The following is a 21001-nucleotide window of genomic DNA, read 5'->3' as shown; positions in this document are numbered from 1 at the left end:
CCTTTGGGGATGACATTGACAGTGAATATCTTGCTCTGCCGTCCATAGGAGTTGGAGGCAGTGCAGGTGTAGATGTAGGTACCAGGGGACAAAGAGCTTGAGGTGATCTCGAGCATCTCATTCGTCTTCAATTCTTGGTTGGAAGGAGAGGACCAGGAGTATGCAGGAGGGGGGTTCCCCAGGGCCAAGCATTTAATAGGGACCTCTTCCCCCTCTGTCACCTCCACAGTCTCATCAGGACTGGAGAAGAACGGGGTGTCTGAGGAGAGGCAGAGCTCTTTAGATGCCCCTTATCAGTCACAACAATCTATTCTTCACAGGTACATTTCTGTTGTAACTAAAATTGATTAATTAATGAATTAATTTGATTCATTTCTGTATTTCTAGTGAGATGTGTGAATGTTTGGGGCAGCCAGCCCAAGTACAAATTCACCCATTTAGCCTATCTGTAGTTTCTGTCTGTAACCCCCCCCTTGCTTTCCCAATATCTTAAAAAGGTTTTTTTCTGAGTAGAGCAAACTGTTTAAAAGAAACTGCATGGCCACAGTGTACAGACAGTACTAACACAGAGATTTCAATGGCATAGACCACTGTGATAGACCCAAAGTAATATTCACGGTACAGTTAGTGCTGATAGACTCACAGTGCACAGTGATGCTGAGGGGATCAGATTTCACTTCAGGTGAAGGTTGCGGTCCTTCAGGTCCCAGTTCCAGCTCTGCCACACAGCTGTACTGTGCTCCATCATCAGCACTGGTGGGTGTGATCAGGAGGGTAGAGGACACATTCACTGGAGTCTTAGTGAGATCGTCATAGGAGGTTTGATTCTCTAGTGTTTCCCCTTTGTACCACTTCACAGTGAGGTACTGAACAGGAGCGATGTTCTGGACCTCACACTGTAGCTGGTACTCATCCCCCTCCTTCTTTAGGTCTGTGTGGTTCACAACACTGATGGAGACACTGTCTGGAGGCTCTGCAGAAGAGATAATGTTTTATGCTGATGAATCATTATGATTAGGTTATTCTTAACAAGTAGTGATATTTGATTATTTTAGATATTTTAGAAACTTAGAAAATGTGAGATTTTTGTCTGTTTTTTGACAGGAAAAAAAAGCAGTCCTTGCTATGATGTCCTAATTCTGACTCAGCTGAGGGTCACCTGCTAAAAAAGGTCTAGATTATCTCTATGAGAATGAGAGGAGAACTTACTATACACTGTAATATTGAGCCTCATGTCACAGGCAGAATGTATCAGAAAGTCTCCGAAGCATTTAGGTCGAATATCCCACTCTGTCAGGGTCTCCAAACCCCAGGTGACAAACTGGACACCTTCTACCCTGTCAACAGATCCCTCTGAAGCCTCCCAGCCGATTCCCTCATGATCTCCTGAAACGGTGCAGTTCACCGATACTGGATCTCCATGTCTCACCACCACTGTTGAAGGCTCCAGTGTGATTGGGCATTCTGAAACTGAAGAAAAAATACATTAAACCTACACATAGCATGTAATACTCTATCTGAAACCCTGTCTACTCAGGAAATAATAAATTACTGTCATCGTGTGTAAGGGTAATTTTTCCCTAACACGTGAAATTAGCAGGATTCAAAGCCAAAGTCAATTCATCTTGGACATAAAACAGACTAGAAGAGCCGTTAAATACTATTTTACTACCTAGGCCACACTCACAAATGTTCAACAAGGCAAATGAATCGATAAGCAGAATTGACCTGTGTTTACTTGCAGTTACATGGCTTATTGTTTGAAGGTGATAAGCCAAGCTTAGCTATTTACTGCCCAAGCGTCTACTAACCTATGGAAATTGTATTCCACATTCTGCTGACTCCTCAACCCTCCCCCTCCCCCTCCCCTGCCTTGTAGAAACCTCACTGCAGAAGATTCATTACCATATTATTATTACCATCATATTATTCTGTTTTCAATAAACTATCTCCTTTTCAAAATGAGATCTTAGACACTCACTAGTATGGCTTCAGGGCTAGATACTCAAGAGAGAGAGCCCTACTCAGTCAGTGAGGATCTCCATTCTGTAAAGGAATGTTTTCTTTCCTCCATCATAATTCGCCCTGACCTCCCTATAGCATTTGACCACCACCTCTTGCTGTCACCCCTGAATTTGCTACCTGAATTTGCTTCCTACCTTGATAGTGACTCCTTACTGGTTTTATGGGAGGTGGTGGGGGTTGAGTGCAGTTTCAAGACCTCATAACCTCTCTACAGGTGTCCGCCAGAGTTTGGTCTTTGGTGCTCTCCTTGTCTCTAGGTATGCCCAAGTCTTTTGGTTCTGTTCCCAAAGTCTTAAGATTCCTACATAGATGTCATGACTCTTCCGCTGTTACACTGTTCTCAGGACACCTCAGCATGGGCACATGGCATGGGCACATGGCATGGGCACAAGGGCACAAGGAAAATGCTATAATTCTGAATGAAAGTCTTGCTTGACCTTTCACTCACCTTCAATAAAAACAAAGAGCTTCATCTGCTAGCAATCTTGGAGTGGTACTGGAAAACAAACTGTCCCTGTCCCCAAACTGTCCCTGTCCAAGGACATCACAGCGACACAAATAAATTCATTACAACGTCCAGAGAATCCGCCCCTTCCTCACCTGTCATTTTGATTTGGCAGCCAAACTAACAGAAAACATTTCAAGGACATTGGGGAGGATTCCTGTTAGATTCCCATTTGGTTGTCATACAATGTTATAATGAGAATGTTTCTAATCTCATTTTAATGTTCCAACCATGTTTTGTCCACTCACCAAAAAAAATCCCCATGTCACATGTGGAACATATACTGAATACTGAATACATCGAAAACCTGCAATCTATGCTACTACTTCCACCATATATTGACAACAATTTGATCTGATGTGGATCTCTGTCTGGTGAAAACAAATTACCAATCAGAATACAGTGGAAAGGCAGTGGCAGCATAGTGTGCAGGTTCTATTTGTTTCATAATCAGCCCCTTCAATCCAGCAACTCTTATTAGATGTGGGCATGTTTCCTTTTTTTGACATGCAAATTTACAGCAATGATCCCATAAAGGTTATAATTTAGTCACAAAATGGTCATGAAGGATACATGCCAATATGTTAAAAAAATGTCTGAATGAAAGTATTGACAGGCTAGATTAATATCGTATATTGTTATTAATATTGTTGACAGGCAGTGCTATAATTGCCTTCTAAACTCAAAATTGAAAAATAGAATTGGAAGCAGCAATATTGCACACAGCACAGCACATACTTTTTCATACCTACTTTGGCGCATATTGCATGCAAGTCATAATTGTAATAATTATTAGAAAATAGCTATTTTGATGTCATGCTGTAGCACCACCTAGGGTGGTAGTGGCACAGAATGTAATACACATGACCTACATATTTAAAAGAGTTTTACACAGGCATGTGCTGTAGATCAGTAATCCCAAATTTGGCGAGTATCAGATAAAAAAGTTTTCAGAAGGCACAATGGGCATATCTGTCTGCAAAAACATAAAAGAAATTGTACAACAATGTAGTTCCTTTCAAACCACTGCACTATGTTCCTGGGGTGCACTGCATGCTGCAATGGGAGAGGGAGACAAGACACATACACATGGATCCCAATGGTGCTGGAACTGCAGCCCGTTTGCCCCATTGATTTGCCGATTTCCCCCCTCATTGCCTGCTGCTGCCCATCCTTGCCTTTCTATCTGCCCTGTTCTCGCCCACATGCAATATGGACTGCAAGTACAGCATGCTACTCCTAAAAATGTAGACTATGGATTAATAGATATCTTCACTGGGTTCAACCACATTTGGTTACACCACACACAACGTTCAACGCACACACGGTCACTAGTGCTGAATTCTGCATGCACTTCAATACAGTCTTTGTGCATGCACAGTAGCTCTCACCAACAGGTCCAACAGAAAGTAATATGGCTATCATCCCCTGAAGTATCTTTGCAATTAATGTAATTTCCTGACCATACACACATTTTGGGTGTAGTCCGCCAATTTTCATTACAATCTTGTGGCCATCTTTTGACATATAATTATTTCCTTTGCAATTCATCATTGTGCTCACACCAAATTTGGTAAGAATCAGTACAAAAAACTAAAATGGCGGAAAATCCAATATGGCAAATGTTATGGGTTCTATGAGCAAATTTGCCCAAGATGAGGAGGTAGACATGTGGAAGACATTTAGTGCATGTACATGAAACAGGTCTTCATTATTTTTTAAATGTTGCTGAATGTTGTATAGGAAAGGGGTGAAAATGAATGATGTGAAGGAGAATACATTTTCTGCTGGCTGAAGCGGGGATAGTCACAACCATTGTCACCTGGGAGGTATGTGTTCTGTGCATGAGCTGTTCTGTGAAACTGAAACGGAGTTGGAGCTTTGGCACAGAAGCAACATCTAATTCTGTGTACTGGTAACTTCTACAGTGCCTGAATCTATCCTTCTTTCTTTCTCCCGGGGCTCCTGCCGCTCCTCAGCTCTGAGGTCCTGGACCATTACAACCCTATCCCTGCCCTGAGGTCCTGGACCATTACAACCCTATCCCTGCCCTGAGGTCCTGAACCATTACAACCCTATCCCTGCCCTGAGGTCCTGGACCATTACAACCCTATCCCTGCCCTGAGGTCCTGGACCATTACAACCCTATCCCTGCCCTGAGGTCCTGGACCATTACAACCCTATCCCTGCCCTGAGGTCCTGGACCATTACAACCCTATCCCTGCCCTGAGGTCCTGGACCATTACAACCCTATCCCTGCCCTGAGGTCCTGGACCATTACAACCCTATCCCTGCTCTGAGGTCCTGGACCATTACAACCCTATCCCTGCCCTGAGGTCCTGGACCATTACAACCCTATCCCTGCCCTGAGGTCCTGGACCATTACAACCCTATCCCTGCCCTGAGGTCCTGGACCATTACAACCCTATCCCTGCCCTGAGGTCCTGGACCATTACAACCCTATCCCTGCCCTGAGGTCCTGGAACACATGGAAATAAATCTTTCACACACTGGTACCTACCTCTAGTTCTCATGTTGATGCACTGTTTACAGTGCTCAAACAGTGTTGTCCCAGTGCTGCAAATATACTAAAAAGTGTAATGATATATTGAAAACTGGGCATACGTTTGACTAAAATATCTAACGGCGATTAGGCAGATGAATTGTTTAAGGGGACTAATAAAGATATAATATTCTTCCTGAGGCTTTCAACATAGCTTGGACTACGATGACACTCCTCCCCTTACACCCCATACCACCTTATGCTAAATGACCAACCATTTCAAAGTTATTTCTTACTTTTCACATAATACCTTTATTGCTGTTATTGTTATTGTTATGGACAACACACAGACCTAATCATAAAGCATGCAGCTTTATGCATATGCAATGAGACTCTCTGCAATGCTTTCAAAAGTGTGAAAATTAATTCAGATTACTTGGTTTTGGTTATATACAGGAGACAGAGACAGAGACAGAGACTTCCAATGACTTAAACTAATTTGCCTTGGCCAAGCCATTTTGAAGCAGCTGATCCAGCTGCTGTAACACTGCTGGATGGGTATAGGCTGACTGCCCTCCTTCATGCAAACTGATGTTACCTTTTGGGGTATCACCAATAGTTCTACATACAGTGCAGTCCGTAACTATGCTTGATTCTTAACAATGCCCTATGCCCCAACAATACCAGACAGTAGATTTTGATGCACTTGATTTATTGGCTATGTCTCTGATTTTTCAGCCTAATTATGGCCTGCTTTACTGGCATTGACAGTTCTTTGGTCCACATGTTGAGAGACAACAACAACAAACTCCAAATACAGATGGCACTGCTAAAATAAAATAAAATAAAAAGCGAATTATTTTACGCATGACCTAAATGCCTAATTGTAACTAAACTTAACAGACCTGTCCAAGAAACATTTTAGCAGCCAATGATCCCCTACATTTTACATTTACATTTTAGTCATTTGGCAGACGCTTTTAATCCAAAGCAATTTACAAGTACAGACCGAAAGAAAAGTGTCACTGTCCAAATATTTACGGACTGTACTTAGTTTTGGACTCCAACATGTACATTTAATATTTATATTTAACATTTACATTCATATTTAACATCATCTACATTCACAATTCACAAATGCAATAAAGAAATGTAAAATCTGGCTTTAATTCAGAATGTTACTCTTGGTATAGCAATTATAATGTTTTGGACTAATTTATCTCCAATCATAATAATCATAATGTTTTATTTTTTACATTTGGGGATGCTAAATGTGCAAAAAATTGTGGCACACTATGAAGTACAGAGACACAATCACTACAGTACAGTTGTAATGTGCAAGATATCATTTACACACGAAACTACACTGTACATGCGCTACGGCCGAACTCGATATGTGCTATAGAATTCTCACTCGACTACTCTCCAAGCACGCAGGGGCTTGGCATTCACACACGCGAAATCTAATCTAAAAAAATCTCCCCCGGCACCCACACCCACTACTATGAAATAACAGCAACGAATCTTGATTCCAATTCATGAATTAAAAACACGGACTTGATGGGAATACATAGGCTATATTCTGACCGGAATGAACCCCAAAGCGGAAAAAAATATTTTAAATTGTTCCGCTTTTTCAAGGGTCATCTCACAGCAGCAGATGTTGCCAGATTACTGATACACAACAGGTCCTTAAAAGGAACTTTTATTTGACATGCTACTATTTACACGCGCTTTTACGTCTCTGTTGAATAAGAACTATTTCTAGTGCATTTCTGATTTCTTCCAGTCCATATCGGTGTACACCAATACTACATATACACACTTCCCCACTGGGGATGATAGAAGTTATCCATTAACACTTTATCGTAGCTCACCGGAGCTGTATCCAACATTTATGACAGGCGCGCAGCGATATTTGGCATTGATGACAATAGCTATAGCAGTATACATACCGAAACTAATCTAGAACGAAGTTTAAAAAGCAGGAACAACCTATTGTAAAAGTGAAACTGTTTTCCAGTATATACGCCGCTAACCCACCTTGCAAGATAGAATGTGAACAGAACAAAATTGCATCTCACAACAAAGACGGGTAGTTCGCCGTACCTGTATAAACCAAACAATAGGCCACAATGAGCAACCGAAGCAGTCCCCTGTCCATTTTAGAATTATTTATATTTCTGGGCAGCGCATTACTTGTATTCTCCATGTAGCTTTAGAGTTCTCCTTAAGAGATCCAAAGTAGACTGCACGGAAACCCCTCCCACCATCGCCCTCGCCTCCTCTGGGAATTTCCAATGACATCCACTCCTCTATTACTGTGCAAACGGAAAGCCTTCCTCGGATTTATTATGACAGTAGACGAGGAAAGAATATGGGTTTCCAAAGCTTTACGAAGCTGACAAAATGTACTATTCTATAATGTACGAAGCTGAGAAAAAGATTGGACCAGTGCATGAAACAGCAAAATTCCAACGTGTAAAAACATATTTCGACTCTCTTCGTTCAAGCACGCGGTTTTGTTGGGCCTACCAAAGCGAGATGCTGGCAATTACAAAAATTAAAGGAATTATTTGATGAGAAATATCTGCTTTTCGGAAAAAAGTAATGCGTACGCCAATAACTGGTTCAAAAACGGTTGTTAGGGGCACACACATTGCACTGTAGCTTTCACCCGATAGATGGCGTGCATGCACTTCGAGCATATGTGCTTGGTTCTTGAACTTCAGAAAACGGCCATTTCCCAAGCTGCCGGGCGGACGAGCTCAATTGTGCTAGCTTTTGAAAGCTTTAAATAATTTATAAATGATCCTTAACATAAAATACACGTCAATGCATAGTCCCATGAAGCAAGACGCTGTGAAAAGGCGGACGTGACTGGTCTCAATGCTGTAATGGAATCTTCCTAGTTAAGAATGGACTGAAGATTTTCATGTCTGTACATGGAGCGGATTGATGACACCACCATTTGGGGGATGGGAGCACGCGAGAGGACATCTACCGGTGGCTTTCTGACTTTACAGGACAGACAGTGAGAAATAGATAGCCTCTGACACCTGCGTCTTACAACCACCAGATAAGACTGGACTTTACTGTTCACTTCTGCATGAATGTGCCTTTGTTGTGACCAGACATAAATGCAACATGAAAATAACAAAACACACATAATCCAGGACAATACATCTGTAAAATACATTCGAACACTGTACAACAATCCACATTAGAGAACACACACATTATAACCGGTTTTCTAAATAAAAGCATAATCCAGTAATTCATTGATCTTTTGATTATGTTTAATAAACTGAGAAATAGGATTCTAAGTATATTCACAGTATGTCAGAGCCTGAAATCTGAACATCATCCTCACCAACATCACATCTATACAGCCCAAAATCAGCAGAACTGGACAGTTGATACACAGAATCACATGGGCCAACACACACACACACACACACACACACACACACACACACACACACACACACACACACACACACAGTGAGTTCATTTCAATGAATTACTCAGAAGTGGCCAAATGCAGTCAAGGGGTTAATGAGGATCCATTTCAAGGATCCACCACATGTTCACGGCAGGATCCACCACACGTTCATTTCAGGATCCCTTAAAGCAATTGCAGAATCATTTTTCCAGATGGCAGTTTGGATCCAGTCATAGGAAAATACTGTTAGAAAGGGATGAAAGGGTCCATTCCCCCACGGTCCTACTAACTCAGCCGCCGGTTGGTTAGTGAGAAGGAGCTTGGTTATCCAGGGGGTGAAGGTGTGAATGGTGTCACCACACTCAGGGACAGGCCCGATTGGCCAGTAAGACACGGGGATCCAATGGGATTGGTTCTATAAGGCCCAGCTAATAGGAGTGGCACGGGGAGGCCAGACTAATGGGAGCAGCCCTGTAATGCCCAATTACTATACACGCAAGCTCGGTTGTGTCAGTTTCTTCATAGGCAGGCTACTATCCCTGCCGTTCTGTGCCACGTGGGCGTTCTGCGTACGAGACATCCCCAGCTTCAGGTCATACCGGCCCATCTTGGTGTTCTTGTAGTAGACGCAATAGATGAAGAAGAAGGTGATCGAGATGATCACAACTGAAATGGCGACGATCCCAGCGATTAAGGGCAGGTAGTCCACTACGGATAAAAACAAAAAGGAAAGTGAAATACAGAGTGTGCGGCAAGCCGAAAGCAACTTTAAAGTCTGCTCACATTAAACTCAGAGGGCAGGAGCGGACAGTTAAAGGAGTTAGATACTAACCATCGATTAGATTGTACTGACTGACTCACATTTGTGTTGGTAGTATGCAACAGTATGTGTGTAAATGCACACGAGGGTGTGAGAGAAGACAGCGCAGAAGGTGAAAGGGAAAATGTACATGTGAGTCAGGGGTTTCCCTTGGACGCAATGTGTGTGTGTGTGTGTGTGTGTGTGTGAGAGAGAGAGAGAGAGAGAGTGAGAGAGAGAGAGAGAAAGGGGGGAGAGAGACAACCAACAGGGAAAAGTATCCTACCTATGGCAATGATTTCGACAGTAAATTCCTTGCTCTCACTTCCGTGGGCATTGGAGGCATTACAGCTATAGATGTGGGTGCCAGGGACCAAAGAGGTCAGGGTCACAGTCATATCTGTTTGGTCGAGAGGAGAGGACCAGGAGTAGCCAGGAGAGGGGTTCCCCATGGTGGAGCAGTTTAGTATGACCTCCTCTCCCTCTGTCTTCTTCAAGGCTTCATTACCAGGACTGTGGAAGGAGGGGGGGTCTGAGGGGAGAGATAGGAACCATCAGATCATTTCACAGATCATTGTCTGTCCTGCTTGAAACCTCACCTTAAATAATGACTTAAGTTAAAATTATTTTCACAAAAAATACAGGCTATATTTCAAGACACACAGCCATGTTAGACTCAACGTGATGTTCGAGACATAACTGGTAAACTCACAGACTACAGTGATGCTGAGGGGATCAGATTTCACTTCAGGTGAAGGTTGTGGTCCTTCAGGTCCCAGTTCCAGCTCTGCCACACAGCTGTACTGTGCTCCATCATCAGCACTGGTGGGTGTGATCAGGAGAGTAGTGGACACATTCACTGGAGTCTTAGTGAGATCATCATAGGAGGTTTGATTCTCTAATGTTTCTCCTTTGTACCACTTCACAGTGAGGTACTGAACAGGAGCGGTGTTCTGGACCTTACACTGCAGCTGGTACTGTTTCCCCTCCAGCATTGGGCCTGTGTGGTCCACAACACTGATGGAGACACTGTCTGGAGGCTCTGCAGAGGAGATAATGATTTCTTAATTTATAATTAATTTACATTATTCATAATGAGTTCAGATATCAAAGGTAGTCTATGAGAAAGTCAATCATTCCTACACATTGAGTCATGTTTCTTTAGCAACAGACAAAAGCAGTCTTCACTATGAAGGCCTACTGTTGGCTCAGCTGAGACCAACACAGGAAATCTCCCATTAAACAGGTGAAATACAGTAATGCGACTCAGGTCTATGAGAATGAGAGGAGAACTTACTATACACTGTAATTTTGAGCGTATGGCCACACTGGAAAGATCCATTTTGAGCGATCTGAATGTCTCCGTAGCATTTAGGTCGTATATCCCACTCTGTCAGGTTGTCCAAACGCCAGGTGACAAACTGGACACCTTCTACCGTGTCAACAGATCCCTCTGATGCCTCCCAGCCGATTCCATCATGATCTCCTGAAACGGTGCAGTTCACCAATACTGGATCTCCATGTCTCACCACCACTGTTGAAGGCTCCAGTGTGATTGGGCATTCTAAACCTGAAGCAGAGACAGTGTAATGGGTCTTCATTCCACTTACTTTGTTTGGATCTGAGATTATAGATATGTATTGCAAATGTTATTGTATAAGTAAATTCATATATGGGGTTGGGAGGTAAATCCCACATGGAACATGAACCCACACTTCACTAAAAACTAAAAATACTATGCTAAATAAATCACTCCACAGAGGTAATTCTACTTTGTGCAGAAAGATTACATTTTGGATGAGTATCCCCAACCAGTGGTTCTCAAACCCGACCCTGCGGGACCCCTGAGGAGCACCTGTATGCCTACTTATTCATGCGATTATCTAATCAACCAATCATGCAACAGCAGTGCAATGCCAAAAATCATCCAGATACGGCTCAGGAGCTTCAGTTAAAGTCCACATCACCCTTCAGAATGGGGAATGAATGTGATTGAAGTGACTTTGACCGTGGGATGATTGTTGGTGCCAGAGAGGGTGTTTTGAGTAGTTTGAAATTCCTGTTCTCCTGAGATTTTCACGCACACTAGTCTCTAGAGTTTGCAAAGAATGGTGCAAAAGCTGCTCAAAGCTAACAGGAAGTATCTCAGAAACTGCTGTTTACTTCCACTCTACATTAGTTAACACACTCAGGAAGAGCTAAATCAGGTAAAAGATGGAATTACTGGATTGCACTGCTGCCAATGCCACCTCGTTATTGGGTGTTTATGATCCAAAAGGAAACGCAAAAAAAGAGAAGAACAAAACCCAGGAAATATTAGTCCAACCAGACAGACCCAAACACCAAAGGTCTCAGCAAGGTACCCCTGCACGCACAGGCAAGTACATCCTCATAGGTTTGCTAATTTGGGGTCAACTCACCTCTTCTATACACAAGCAATATATGACAATGTTAAATACTAGACAGCAAAGACTACACAGAGCCTGTAACATATGTGTTCTGTGGAGTAACTAGTAGCCAATAAGTAATGCATATACAGTGGCTTCAGAACGTATTCAGACCCCTTGGCTTTTCAATTTATTGTGTGGTAGATTTAACGGACAATTGTGCCCATCACTCGACACTCAATATTGTATTAAAAATAAAAACAAAAACTGACAAGAAAAAAATATTTTTCAAACAAAAAAGTACATGGTACAGAATACAGTCCGTATTTCATTAAATAATGTAATATTAAGTATTAACTACAAAAATATGTAATTTGAGAGTCTGGATATAGGCTACAATAAACTGTACATGCAAGTCAAACTGCGACCATATGTGTTGAACATTTTACTGTGTATTCAGCGAGTGGATGGGGAAATACCGAGTAGCCTCCAACCAGCACGTGGTCAATTACTGTATGTTCATTAACGTTAAGCCTTAATCCAATTATGTAGTATATAGGTTTGGACGCAGTAAAAAAAACCGGAACATCTCTGACACTCCAGCACCAGGGCTGCCAATCCCTATAAGATATAGATATATACTATGTAACAGTAACATGGAAGGCATTCCAGTGGAAACTCTGCTGTAAGAAGTAAAGCAGGAAGCCCCGGCACAACACGCCCTCTCCCCCCGTTTCCCGGTATTATTCAGCGGAACAGTTAAGAGTTATCTCACCTCCTCCACCCTCGATTTACAGAGAACTAAATTCTCTGTAAATCCGATAAAATAACAAAACCAAACAAAAACCAACACCCTTGAATATTATAGGTACTCCTTTGGATTAGTTTGAAGAAAAAGTAATCGCCTAAATGTAACCTATATTCACAATTATTGCGTTCAGCCGTTCATTATAGACACTAGATTACTTACCGGACTCGTCATCCGCCCACAGTCTCAAAAATACACAAAAAAGAACAAGTAATCGACAGATTTTCGTTCCCATTTTCAGAAATATGTGTAGCTTATATCCCGTTCTTTCTCAGCTAAGCGACCCGTTATCTTGCGGCTGCTTACTCTTGGCTACGCTGAAAGTGAGCCACAGGCTTAATTTAAGGGAAGTGAAACTCCCCGTCCAACTACATTCGGAAACAACCCCCCCCCCCCCCCCACAACCCCCACCGCGATCGCCACTAAATGAAAAGTCCCTACTGTGGAATTTCCAAAACTAACCCCCTCTATGCCAAATAATTTCAGTTTAAGCGCTAAAAGTCCGGTGACAGAAGATCACTCTGCAGATGCATCTGTTCCTCGCCTCCAAAGGGTCAGAAGTTAACGGTTTGTTAATCAGTTGTTCGTCTTGTGTCGTACAACACAGTGAATCAGTCGGAGCTACATTTCGCGAATCATCGGAATGCTCACTTCGTTCGTTTTTTACGCAATTCGACGATGAAACTTCTATCCAATGTCAGAATGGACGAATGAATACATTTCATTCACACCAAGACGATAGACGACCGTGTTTATCCGTTCGAGTAGCGGCCAGCAGGAATGTGGTAAGGCTATATTGCCTGACGGCCTGCCCTGTGCTCAGATCAGCCTAATCTGCGTCACGTCGGGATATGTAGGCTACAGTCTGTACAGCCCTGTTGCCTACACGGGCTTCCAAAATTTAAAATACAAATCACCGCAAGTCTCTGTAGCACAGGAAATGAAGGACCGCTTCCCAATCCCGCAGTCGCATGCCTACACGAAGTTTAAAGCGGGGGTCACGACCGCAGCCAGTTTTAACTTTGTCTGCGTCTGCATGTGCATTTAATCAATATAAAGCAACCGTCACTTGTATAAACAAGATGAACGTTACTCGCCGGTCGACTACCGAACGTTTCTTGCCTGGGATACTTTCTTTCGTCTTTTCTCTTATAGCCTACTTTTCAAGGAGATTTGTAGGCTGCTTACTATCTGTCATGTATTGATTCCTTATCCTGTGCGAATATTAGGCAACTTTCTTTTAATTACTGCTCAGTTTTAATGTTTCAATATATTATTATTTTGTTGTACACGCAGTCAAGTGTATGTTTATAGAAGCAATCGCGTACCTTGCGGAAAGGCCACCAAGACATGAATAATAGGCCTATTCTTATACTGGCCGACATGGGAAGTTAACCTTTAACCAGTAGAGTAACTCAGCAAGCTACATTGGTCTTCATAGCCTACATTTATGCAATTTACTATATTAGACAGCGATCAGCCACAGCATTAAAACCATCTGTTTAAAACAGTTTTTCATGATTAAAAGTCTATAAACACTTCATATTTCATTATATGATATGTGTACTCGTATAAGCAGATAATCATTCGTGAATTGCATTAAAAAGTTTAAGTTTTAAATGAAAATACGTACTGGTGTTCATGATGACATCTATGTTAACATATGCTGTAGAACCTGTAGAGTTTCTCATATAAAAAAAAAAAATTAAGACCACCCGCCATATTTAAAAATGCAGAGCATCTAATCGTACACTTCTTCATCCATTGGAATTACATGGTACTGCATGTGGTGAAACGAATGAAGGAATAGATCCCATGCTTTTTGAAATATGTTTCATATGAGTTTACAAGATTACAACTTAATCCCAATTTAAAAATAAAATAAACAATGTAATCTGTATTTATTCGATCTTAACTCCTCTCAGGGTCACCGTAAGTAAGTAGCCTACTGTAGATCACTTTGGCAGGGATGATTGAGTGCAGCACTAGAGATCTTAGGACACGTTCCCCCATTTTTTATTTTTTTTATTTTAATACTTGCCTTGAACAACATTTTTCCCAAGACCATACATTGTATTAGCACTGACTTTTCATAAGTGTGAAATGGCCTTGGTAAACAAATACATTTTCATTTTTCTGCCTCATATGCAAACATATCCCATAATATTCTACCACACTTTGCTGATTACCATCTCTGCTCTAATATTTCTGTTTTCTCTTATTCTTCCCCCTCTCTTGATGAGGAACAGGAAATCAGAAAAGGTTTTCAAACTGAGTTAGCCTGTTAACTACGTTTTTGTACTAGTCTTGCCACACTTTGCCACATAGTTGCTTTTTAACCTTATCATGTGATAAATGAATAAAACAGTACTTTTGAACTTGACACATCAAACCATGTCTCACAGTGATACATTCAGAGAGAGGGTTACCATAACCTCTGGATGGTGTACCCTCAAAAAAGATGTTAAAAACAAAAGAAAAGGTGTAATTTTTTTTAAACACCTCCATGTCCAGTTAAGAACAATATATTCTGTGTTACAGTCAACACAATCTACAACAAAATGTATATTTGTTACATAGAAGTAGTAACTGTGCAGATTACACAGATAGTTCACTTTCTGGTGTTTTTGATACTATTTCATTATTTCAGTTTTACTGCATGATGTTGATGATGGCCCAGACTGGTTTTATGTAAGTTGTTATTTAGCTGACGCTTTTATCCAAAGCGACTTACAGTTAATTAGACTAAGCAGGGGCTTATGTGGGGTTAAGTGCCTTGCTCAGGGGCCTCACAGCAGCATGAAACTTTAACTTTAAGCAAGTTTCTACATTTTACAGGTTGCATGGGTTGCATGGGTTGCATTGTATGTAAAGACAACTGTGTACATCCATTTTAAAGATGGTTTACCCAAAATAAGGAGTTTGCATCTTGGTTGACTTGTGGATGGGGAAGTGTTAAAAGTTAAATCAAAATGTATTTTTTCCTCAATTTTGAATTTTCACATAAGCATAAGCATACGAATACATCTTAAAGTATATATTCCATAAAATTGTAATACTTGTAAGCATTTTTCCATCCACTGATTTTAACTCGGATTTTACGTCATCATGTACCAGTGTGCATTGCTGTCTGTATGTATTTGGGCAGTACAATTTCTGTTCTTTTGGCTCTGTAATCCAGCACATTGATATTTACATCCATATTGGGTGATGCGTGTCACATCCTACACAAGTATCAATCACTTCCTTAGTGCTGGTACAAGAAAGCTTTCAGAATTTTTTTGATTGCCTTTGGATTCTGCTATTGGTATGAGTTGTGCCAATGAGTCAAGACACCCATTATGAGGCAGAGAAATAAGAAAGAACTGGTCCCATGTTGTATCTCTTATGATTTCATGGTTAAACAGATTGGTTTGTTCTTACCGCTTGTGTTTGTACGGAGTGATTTTTCTTCCCCCCTGACAGTCAGCCTGACGGTTTTGCAGACCGGTCCTATCCGGTTCCAGGCACAGCAGTTGTAAAAGCCATTATTTTCCTCAGAGGCATTGGAGATGTTAAGCAGGGACACCCCATTGGCACTATGCCTCTGCACATTGGGCGCATGGGGATACTTCCAGGTGTACCCGGGTGAAGGGTTCCCCTGGGAGGAACAGTTTAGCACCGCTGCTGCCCCCAAATCCACCTCATCACTTTCAAGCTCAACAATGTCTGATGGTGGATCTACAAAGACAAGAATTACCGAAATATTGATTAGCTGCGGCAGTCACTGCAATTGTATATTATATATAAACAATCCGATAATTAACTGCAAAGTCACCCTTTATAGTATTGATTAACTATGGGAAATTGAAATGCAGAATGAGAGGATCAGTGTTTGAATTCATTTGGATTCAGTGACACTGATTGGGTTTCAGATTTAGTTGTGCAGCTTAGTGGCTTTGATCAGGGTTCAGCCTTAATTATTGGGATGCAGCACTATGGACCTACAGTCTTAGTTATGTGGGCTTTGTGCTAGTTAGTAGGGGGAATGGTGTTAGTGGTTGGAGTCTTATTCTTAATGAGTATACATATTACTGGGGTGCAATGTTAATACAGAGTCCAATGTTAATACGGAGTACAGAGTATTGTGGTGGGGCCAGTACAGCAAGATTCGGGGTCAGTGGAATAGAGTGTAGAGGTTAGTGGAGTAGAGTGTGGGATTGCTGGAGTTGTATGTTGTATGAGTTGTATATTAGACTGAGTGAGTACAGCATGGAGGTAGTAGAGTACAGCTTGTGATCAACGGAGTACAGAGACAGAATAAGAGTGTGGAATTAATTAGCAGAGTACAATTTTTACTTACAGAGAACTTCAATGTCCAGCGAGTGATTGGCTGTTCCAAAGATATTCTCGGCTATGAGGGTGTACTGTCCATCATCTCTCCTGGTCATTTGAGCTGGGAGCTCCACCACCTCATTCTCCTGTCCCTTGACCCAGGTGGCTTTGGGTACAGGGAAGCCCTCAGCTGTGCACCTGAGAGTGTGATGCTCATTCTCAATCACCTCATATTTGCGACTGCAGGTAAATGTGGGTCTATCTGTAGGGGTAGAGAGAGAAAAGGATGAAGAATAAGTGGAAGAACAAGAAGAATAATTGCTGGATAACATCATATAAAAGGTCAAAGAGAACTGTAAAAGTTTTAAGGGTGATGAAACTTACATCCTACTGTGATGTTGACACTGACACTACCCTGAGTGTTTCTGGCTGTAATAACATACCACCCAACATCTCTCCTGGTCAATGCTGTGGAACTGAACTCTGATTGGTTTCTGTACCATGTGACCATGGGAGAGGGGTTCCCCTCAGCTCTACAAGAGACCAAAGTATCCAGAGTTTCACCTTCTCTCAACACCTCAAGGTCCGGACACTCTGTGAATCTGGGTTTATCTGCAGGTACAGCACATCACAGAAAAGACGTTATAGAGCCACAGAATAGAATCACAGTGATGGATGTTAATGGCATAGACCAGGGGTGAGCAACTCACAGTCCTTGATGGCTGAAAACTGTTTTCCAACCTGCCTTTACCTGGAGGCCAGATGTGTCTATCCAAACACTTATTTTTCACCTATTTTTTCCTACTCCTAGCTCCAGCTTTTGGGAGAGGCTATAAAAATGTGATAAAAAGAAGTGAAGACGGGAAAACCAAGAAAACGTGAAATGGAATGTCCTTGTTCGAAGACACATCAGATGTGGCAGATGCATGGCATGGACCCACAGGTTGTTCATTTATACACTCAGGTCGATCATTTGTACACTCAGTTTATTTGTTTTTTATTAGACTAATGTCTTAGACTTCTACTGCTGCAGCCTATCCACTTAAGAGTTATGATGCGTTGTGTGTTCAGAGATGCTCTGCTGTGTGGTTATTTGCGTTACTGTCACCTTCCTGTCAGCTTTGACCAGTCTGGCCATTCTCCTCTGACCTCTCTCATTTCTGTCTGCAGAACTGCTACTTACATTTTTGGGGGTTTTTTTTGCACCATTCTTTGCAAACTCTAGAGGAGATCCCAGGAGATCAGCAGTTTCTGAGATACTCAAACCACCCTGTCTGGCACCAACAATCATCCCAATTCAAAGCTCCTGACCCATATCTACATGACTGTATGCGTTGCACTGCTGCCACAAAATTGGCTAATTAGATAATTGCATGAACAAGTAGGTGTAATAAAGTTAAAATGTTCCTAATAAAGTGCTTGGTGAGTGTCTGTCATGCTTTCCAAAAAAATACTTCTGCAAAGGATGCGCTCATGGTTTTTGCTCAAAGGAAAGTCTGGGAGTTCCTAACTTCTACTTCTAGCTCCTAGAAGGAGCATTTAACGAGTTGGAATGTCCTTCAAGATGGCCACCTTGATCAATTTCCTGGTCAGGACCAAGGAAAAGAAAAGGTCTATGAAAAATAAGTGATTGGAATGAGCCCAGTCTGTCCACACAGTAGCACTAATTACCAGAAAGAAAAAACCAGGGCTGGATTTGGATGTCAGGGCCAGAGTTGATGACCCCTGGCTTAGACAGTGCTGATAGACTCACAGAGCACAGTGATGCTGAGGGGATCAGATTTCACTTCAGGTGAAGGTTGTGGTCCTTCAGGTCCCAGTTCCAGCTCTGCCACACAGCTGTAATGTGCTCCATCATCAGCACTGGTGGGTGTGATCAGGAGGGTAGAGGACACATTCACTGGAGTCTTAGTGAGATCATCATAGGAGGTTTGATTCTCTAGTGTTTCTCCTTTGTACCACTTCACAGTGAGGTACTGAACAGGAGCGATGTTCTGGACCTCACACTGCAGCTGGTACTGTTTCCCCTCCTTCATTGGGCCTGTGTGGTTCACAACACTGATGGAAACACTGTCTGGAGGCTCTGTGGACAACAATTGAATATTTTTCAGATTACTGTTATCATTATATTATACTATATATTCCAGTCCTGATGGTCTTTTGTGATATCAGCACAGTTTTCCTAAACAGTACGAACATTACTTCAACAGGACCTCTTCACCATGAAGTCCGACTTAAAAAGATATACATTTAGTGAGCATTTTATGAGGTATTTATTTCACTTATTTTTTTAGAGTTCTACTGCTGTAGTCTATCTACTTAAGAGTTATGATGCGTTGTGTGTCCAGAGATTTTCTTCTGCATACCACTGTTGTAATGTGTGGTTATTTGCGTTACTGTCACCTTCCTGTCAGCTTTGAGCAGCTTTTGCACCATTCTTTGCAAACTCTAGAGACTAATGTGTGTGAAAATCTCAGGCGAACAGGAATTTCAAACTACTCAAAACACCCTCTCTGCCACCAACAATCATTCCACTGTCAAAGTCACTTAAATCACATTTTTTCCCCCATTCTGAAGGTTGACGTGAACATTACCTGAAGCTCCTGACCCATATCTACATGATTCCATGCAATGCACTGCTGGCCCACAATTGGCTGATTAGATAATTGCATAAACAAGTAGGTGTAATGAAGTAAAAAAATTTTACTCTATTTTTGCTCTATGAGGAGGAGAGGAGAACTTACTGTACAGAGTGATCCGGAGTAAGATCTGATCTGTGCCATTCAGAAAGCTCCCGTAGCATCTAGGTCCTATCTCCCAGTCGGTGATGTAGTCCAGTCTCCAGGTGACAAACTGGACACCTTCTATCGTGTTAACAGATCCCTCTGAAGCCTCCCAGCCAATTCCCTCATGATATCTTGAAGTGGTGCAGTTCACCAATACTGGATCTCTATGTCTCACCACCACTGAAGCAGGGTCGAGCTGAAGTGGATGGTCTTCAGAACCTGCTTCAGAACATAGGATTGTCAATTTTCACATCTGCTGAAATGGTAACATTATCCCTAAAAAGAAAAATAATTTCTAAAAATAACAAAGCTATAGTGGAGAAACATTTACTTCTGAGATCTGAACCACTGCGAGTTTTCACTAGCACTCAGACTCCTGAAAAGCGCAAAGACATCTGTGACCTCGAGCTCTCAACTCTTGCTCTCGAGTGGAGGCCACCAATCACCAATGAGAGTGCGTCCTGGCCGCTTATTTTATCGCGTGCTCGCTATCGGCTGCGGCCGAAGCCCGCTTCTCAGTATCTCGATTCGCATTCCGTCCAGTTCTCCAGAGAAATCTGATATCACCGGTAACCGTACTGGGAATGTGACAGTACACAGACGAATCATTGTCTCCCTTGCTCACGGAAAAGAAAAGATAAGTTTGCCATATCCATGTTCTCAATGCTTAAAGACCAGACGGTTTATTAATTTACATTCCTAGTATGACCCCTTTTCTTAACACAAGCTTGAAAATGACAAACCCAAAATCAAATTCTTGAACCCTTTTCACTACATAATACTGGTGTCTGAAACGTAACCCTTTGGGGTATGTATTCCAAGCGTCAGAATTACTCTAAGTATACTAAATCAAAGTTACAGAAGCTCAAACATAGTGGAAGTGGAAGATTTGTTTCTCACTGAAAGTGGATAGATTATTGTAGTGGTGCCTGGCACACTAATAAACACAATAGAGCCACAGCCAAAACATTGGACAAATCCCCTTGGTCAACATTTTTATTATTAAAATAGGCGATTAGTGGAACCCTCAATTTCATAGCTACATAATTTGTTTGCTCCAACGAGATTTAGTTATTCATATGAATGCGAATTAGGCTGTAGGTTTGTAATCAACGAAACGGAATGATAGATAACTTACCGCGTACCCCAAAGAATAGCAGTCCAAGCAAAAGCCCATTTAAGGCGCCTCCACACATTCTGGTTGCTGAGATATGGAAAGTCCAGCACGACTAGAAGGGACCCCGTCCTTTCTCTCGCCGTTAAAAAAATAACCCTGCAGCCACGCTGGGAGTATATAAAGGCAGTGGGCACGCTTTTGCGGAGGCACCCTATCTCTCCGGCCTGTGAGTGGGTGGAGTGATGCGTTTAACATTCCGGCTGAACATGAATCAGGCTATGAACATGAATGACAAATTTTGTGTCAAAATTA

The 21001-nt window shown here is 41.9% G+C and overlaps 1 protein-coding gene across 1 annotated transcript in view; it reads right to left on the bottom strand.

Annotated features, from left to right (window-relative positions):
* LOC133114114 (hemicentin-1-like) overlaps nucleotides 1-20768 on the bottom strand; it is a 32311-nt gene extending 11543 nt beyond the window's left edge. Inside the window, exons 1-13 of the mRNA XM_061223305.1 lie at nucleotides 20711-20768; nucleotides 19531-19791; nucleotides 18540-18869; nucleotides 17171-17398; nucleotides 16815-17048; nucleotides 15896-16192; nucleotides 10575-10847; nucleotides 9990-10319; nucleotides 9564-9809; nucleotides 8974-9186; nucleotides 1210-1470; nucleotides 644-973; nucleotides 2-259 (exon numbers count right to left, since the gene is read on the bottom strand). Of these exons, the coding sequence (XP_061079289.1) occupies nucleotides 2-259; nucleotides 644-973; nucleotides 1210-1470; nucleotides 8974-9186; nucleotides 9564-9809; nucleotides 9990-10319; nucleotides 10575-10847; nucleotides 15896-16192; nucleotides 16815-17048; nucleotides 17171-17398; nucleotides 18540-18869; nucleotides 19531-19791; nucleotides 20711-20768 (3319 nt within the window). The remainder of the gene's footprint in view (nucleotide 1; nucleotides 260-643; nucleotides 974-1209; nucleotides 1471-8973; nucleotides 9187-9563; nucleotides 9810-9989; nucleotides 10320-10574; nucleotides 10848-15895; nucleotides 16193-16814; nucleotides 17049-17170; nucleotides 17399-18539; nucleotides 18870-19530; nucleotides 19792-20710) is intronic.
* Between the last annotated feature and the right edge of the window lie 233 nt (nucleotides 20769-21001).

This window comes from Conger conger, chromosome 16 (genome assembly GCF_963514075.1).
Source record: "Conger conger chromosome 16, fConCon1.1, whole genome shotgun sequence".
NCBI classification, from domain to species: domain Eukaryota; kingdom Metazoa; phylum Chordata; class Actinopteri; order Anguilliformes; family Congridae; genus Conger; species Conger conger.
The sequence above is the reverse complement of the archived record's forward strand: the minus strand, read 5'-3'. Positions and strand labels throughout refer to the sequence as shown.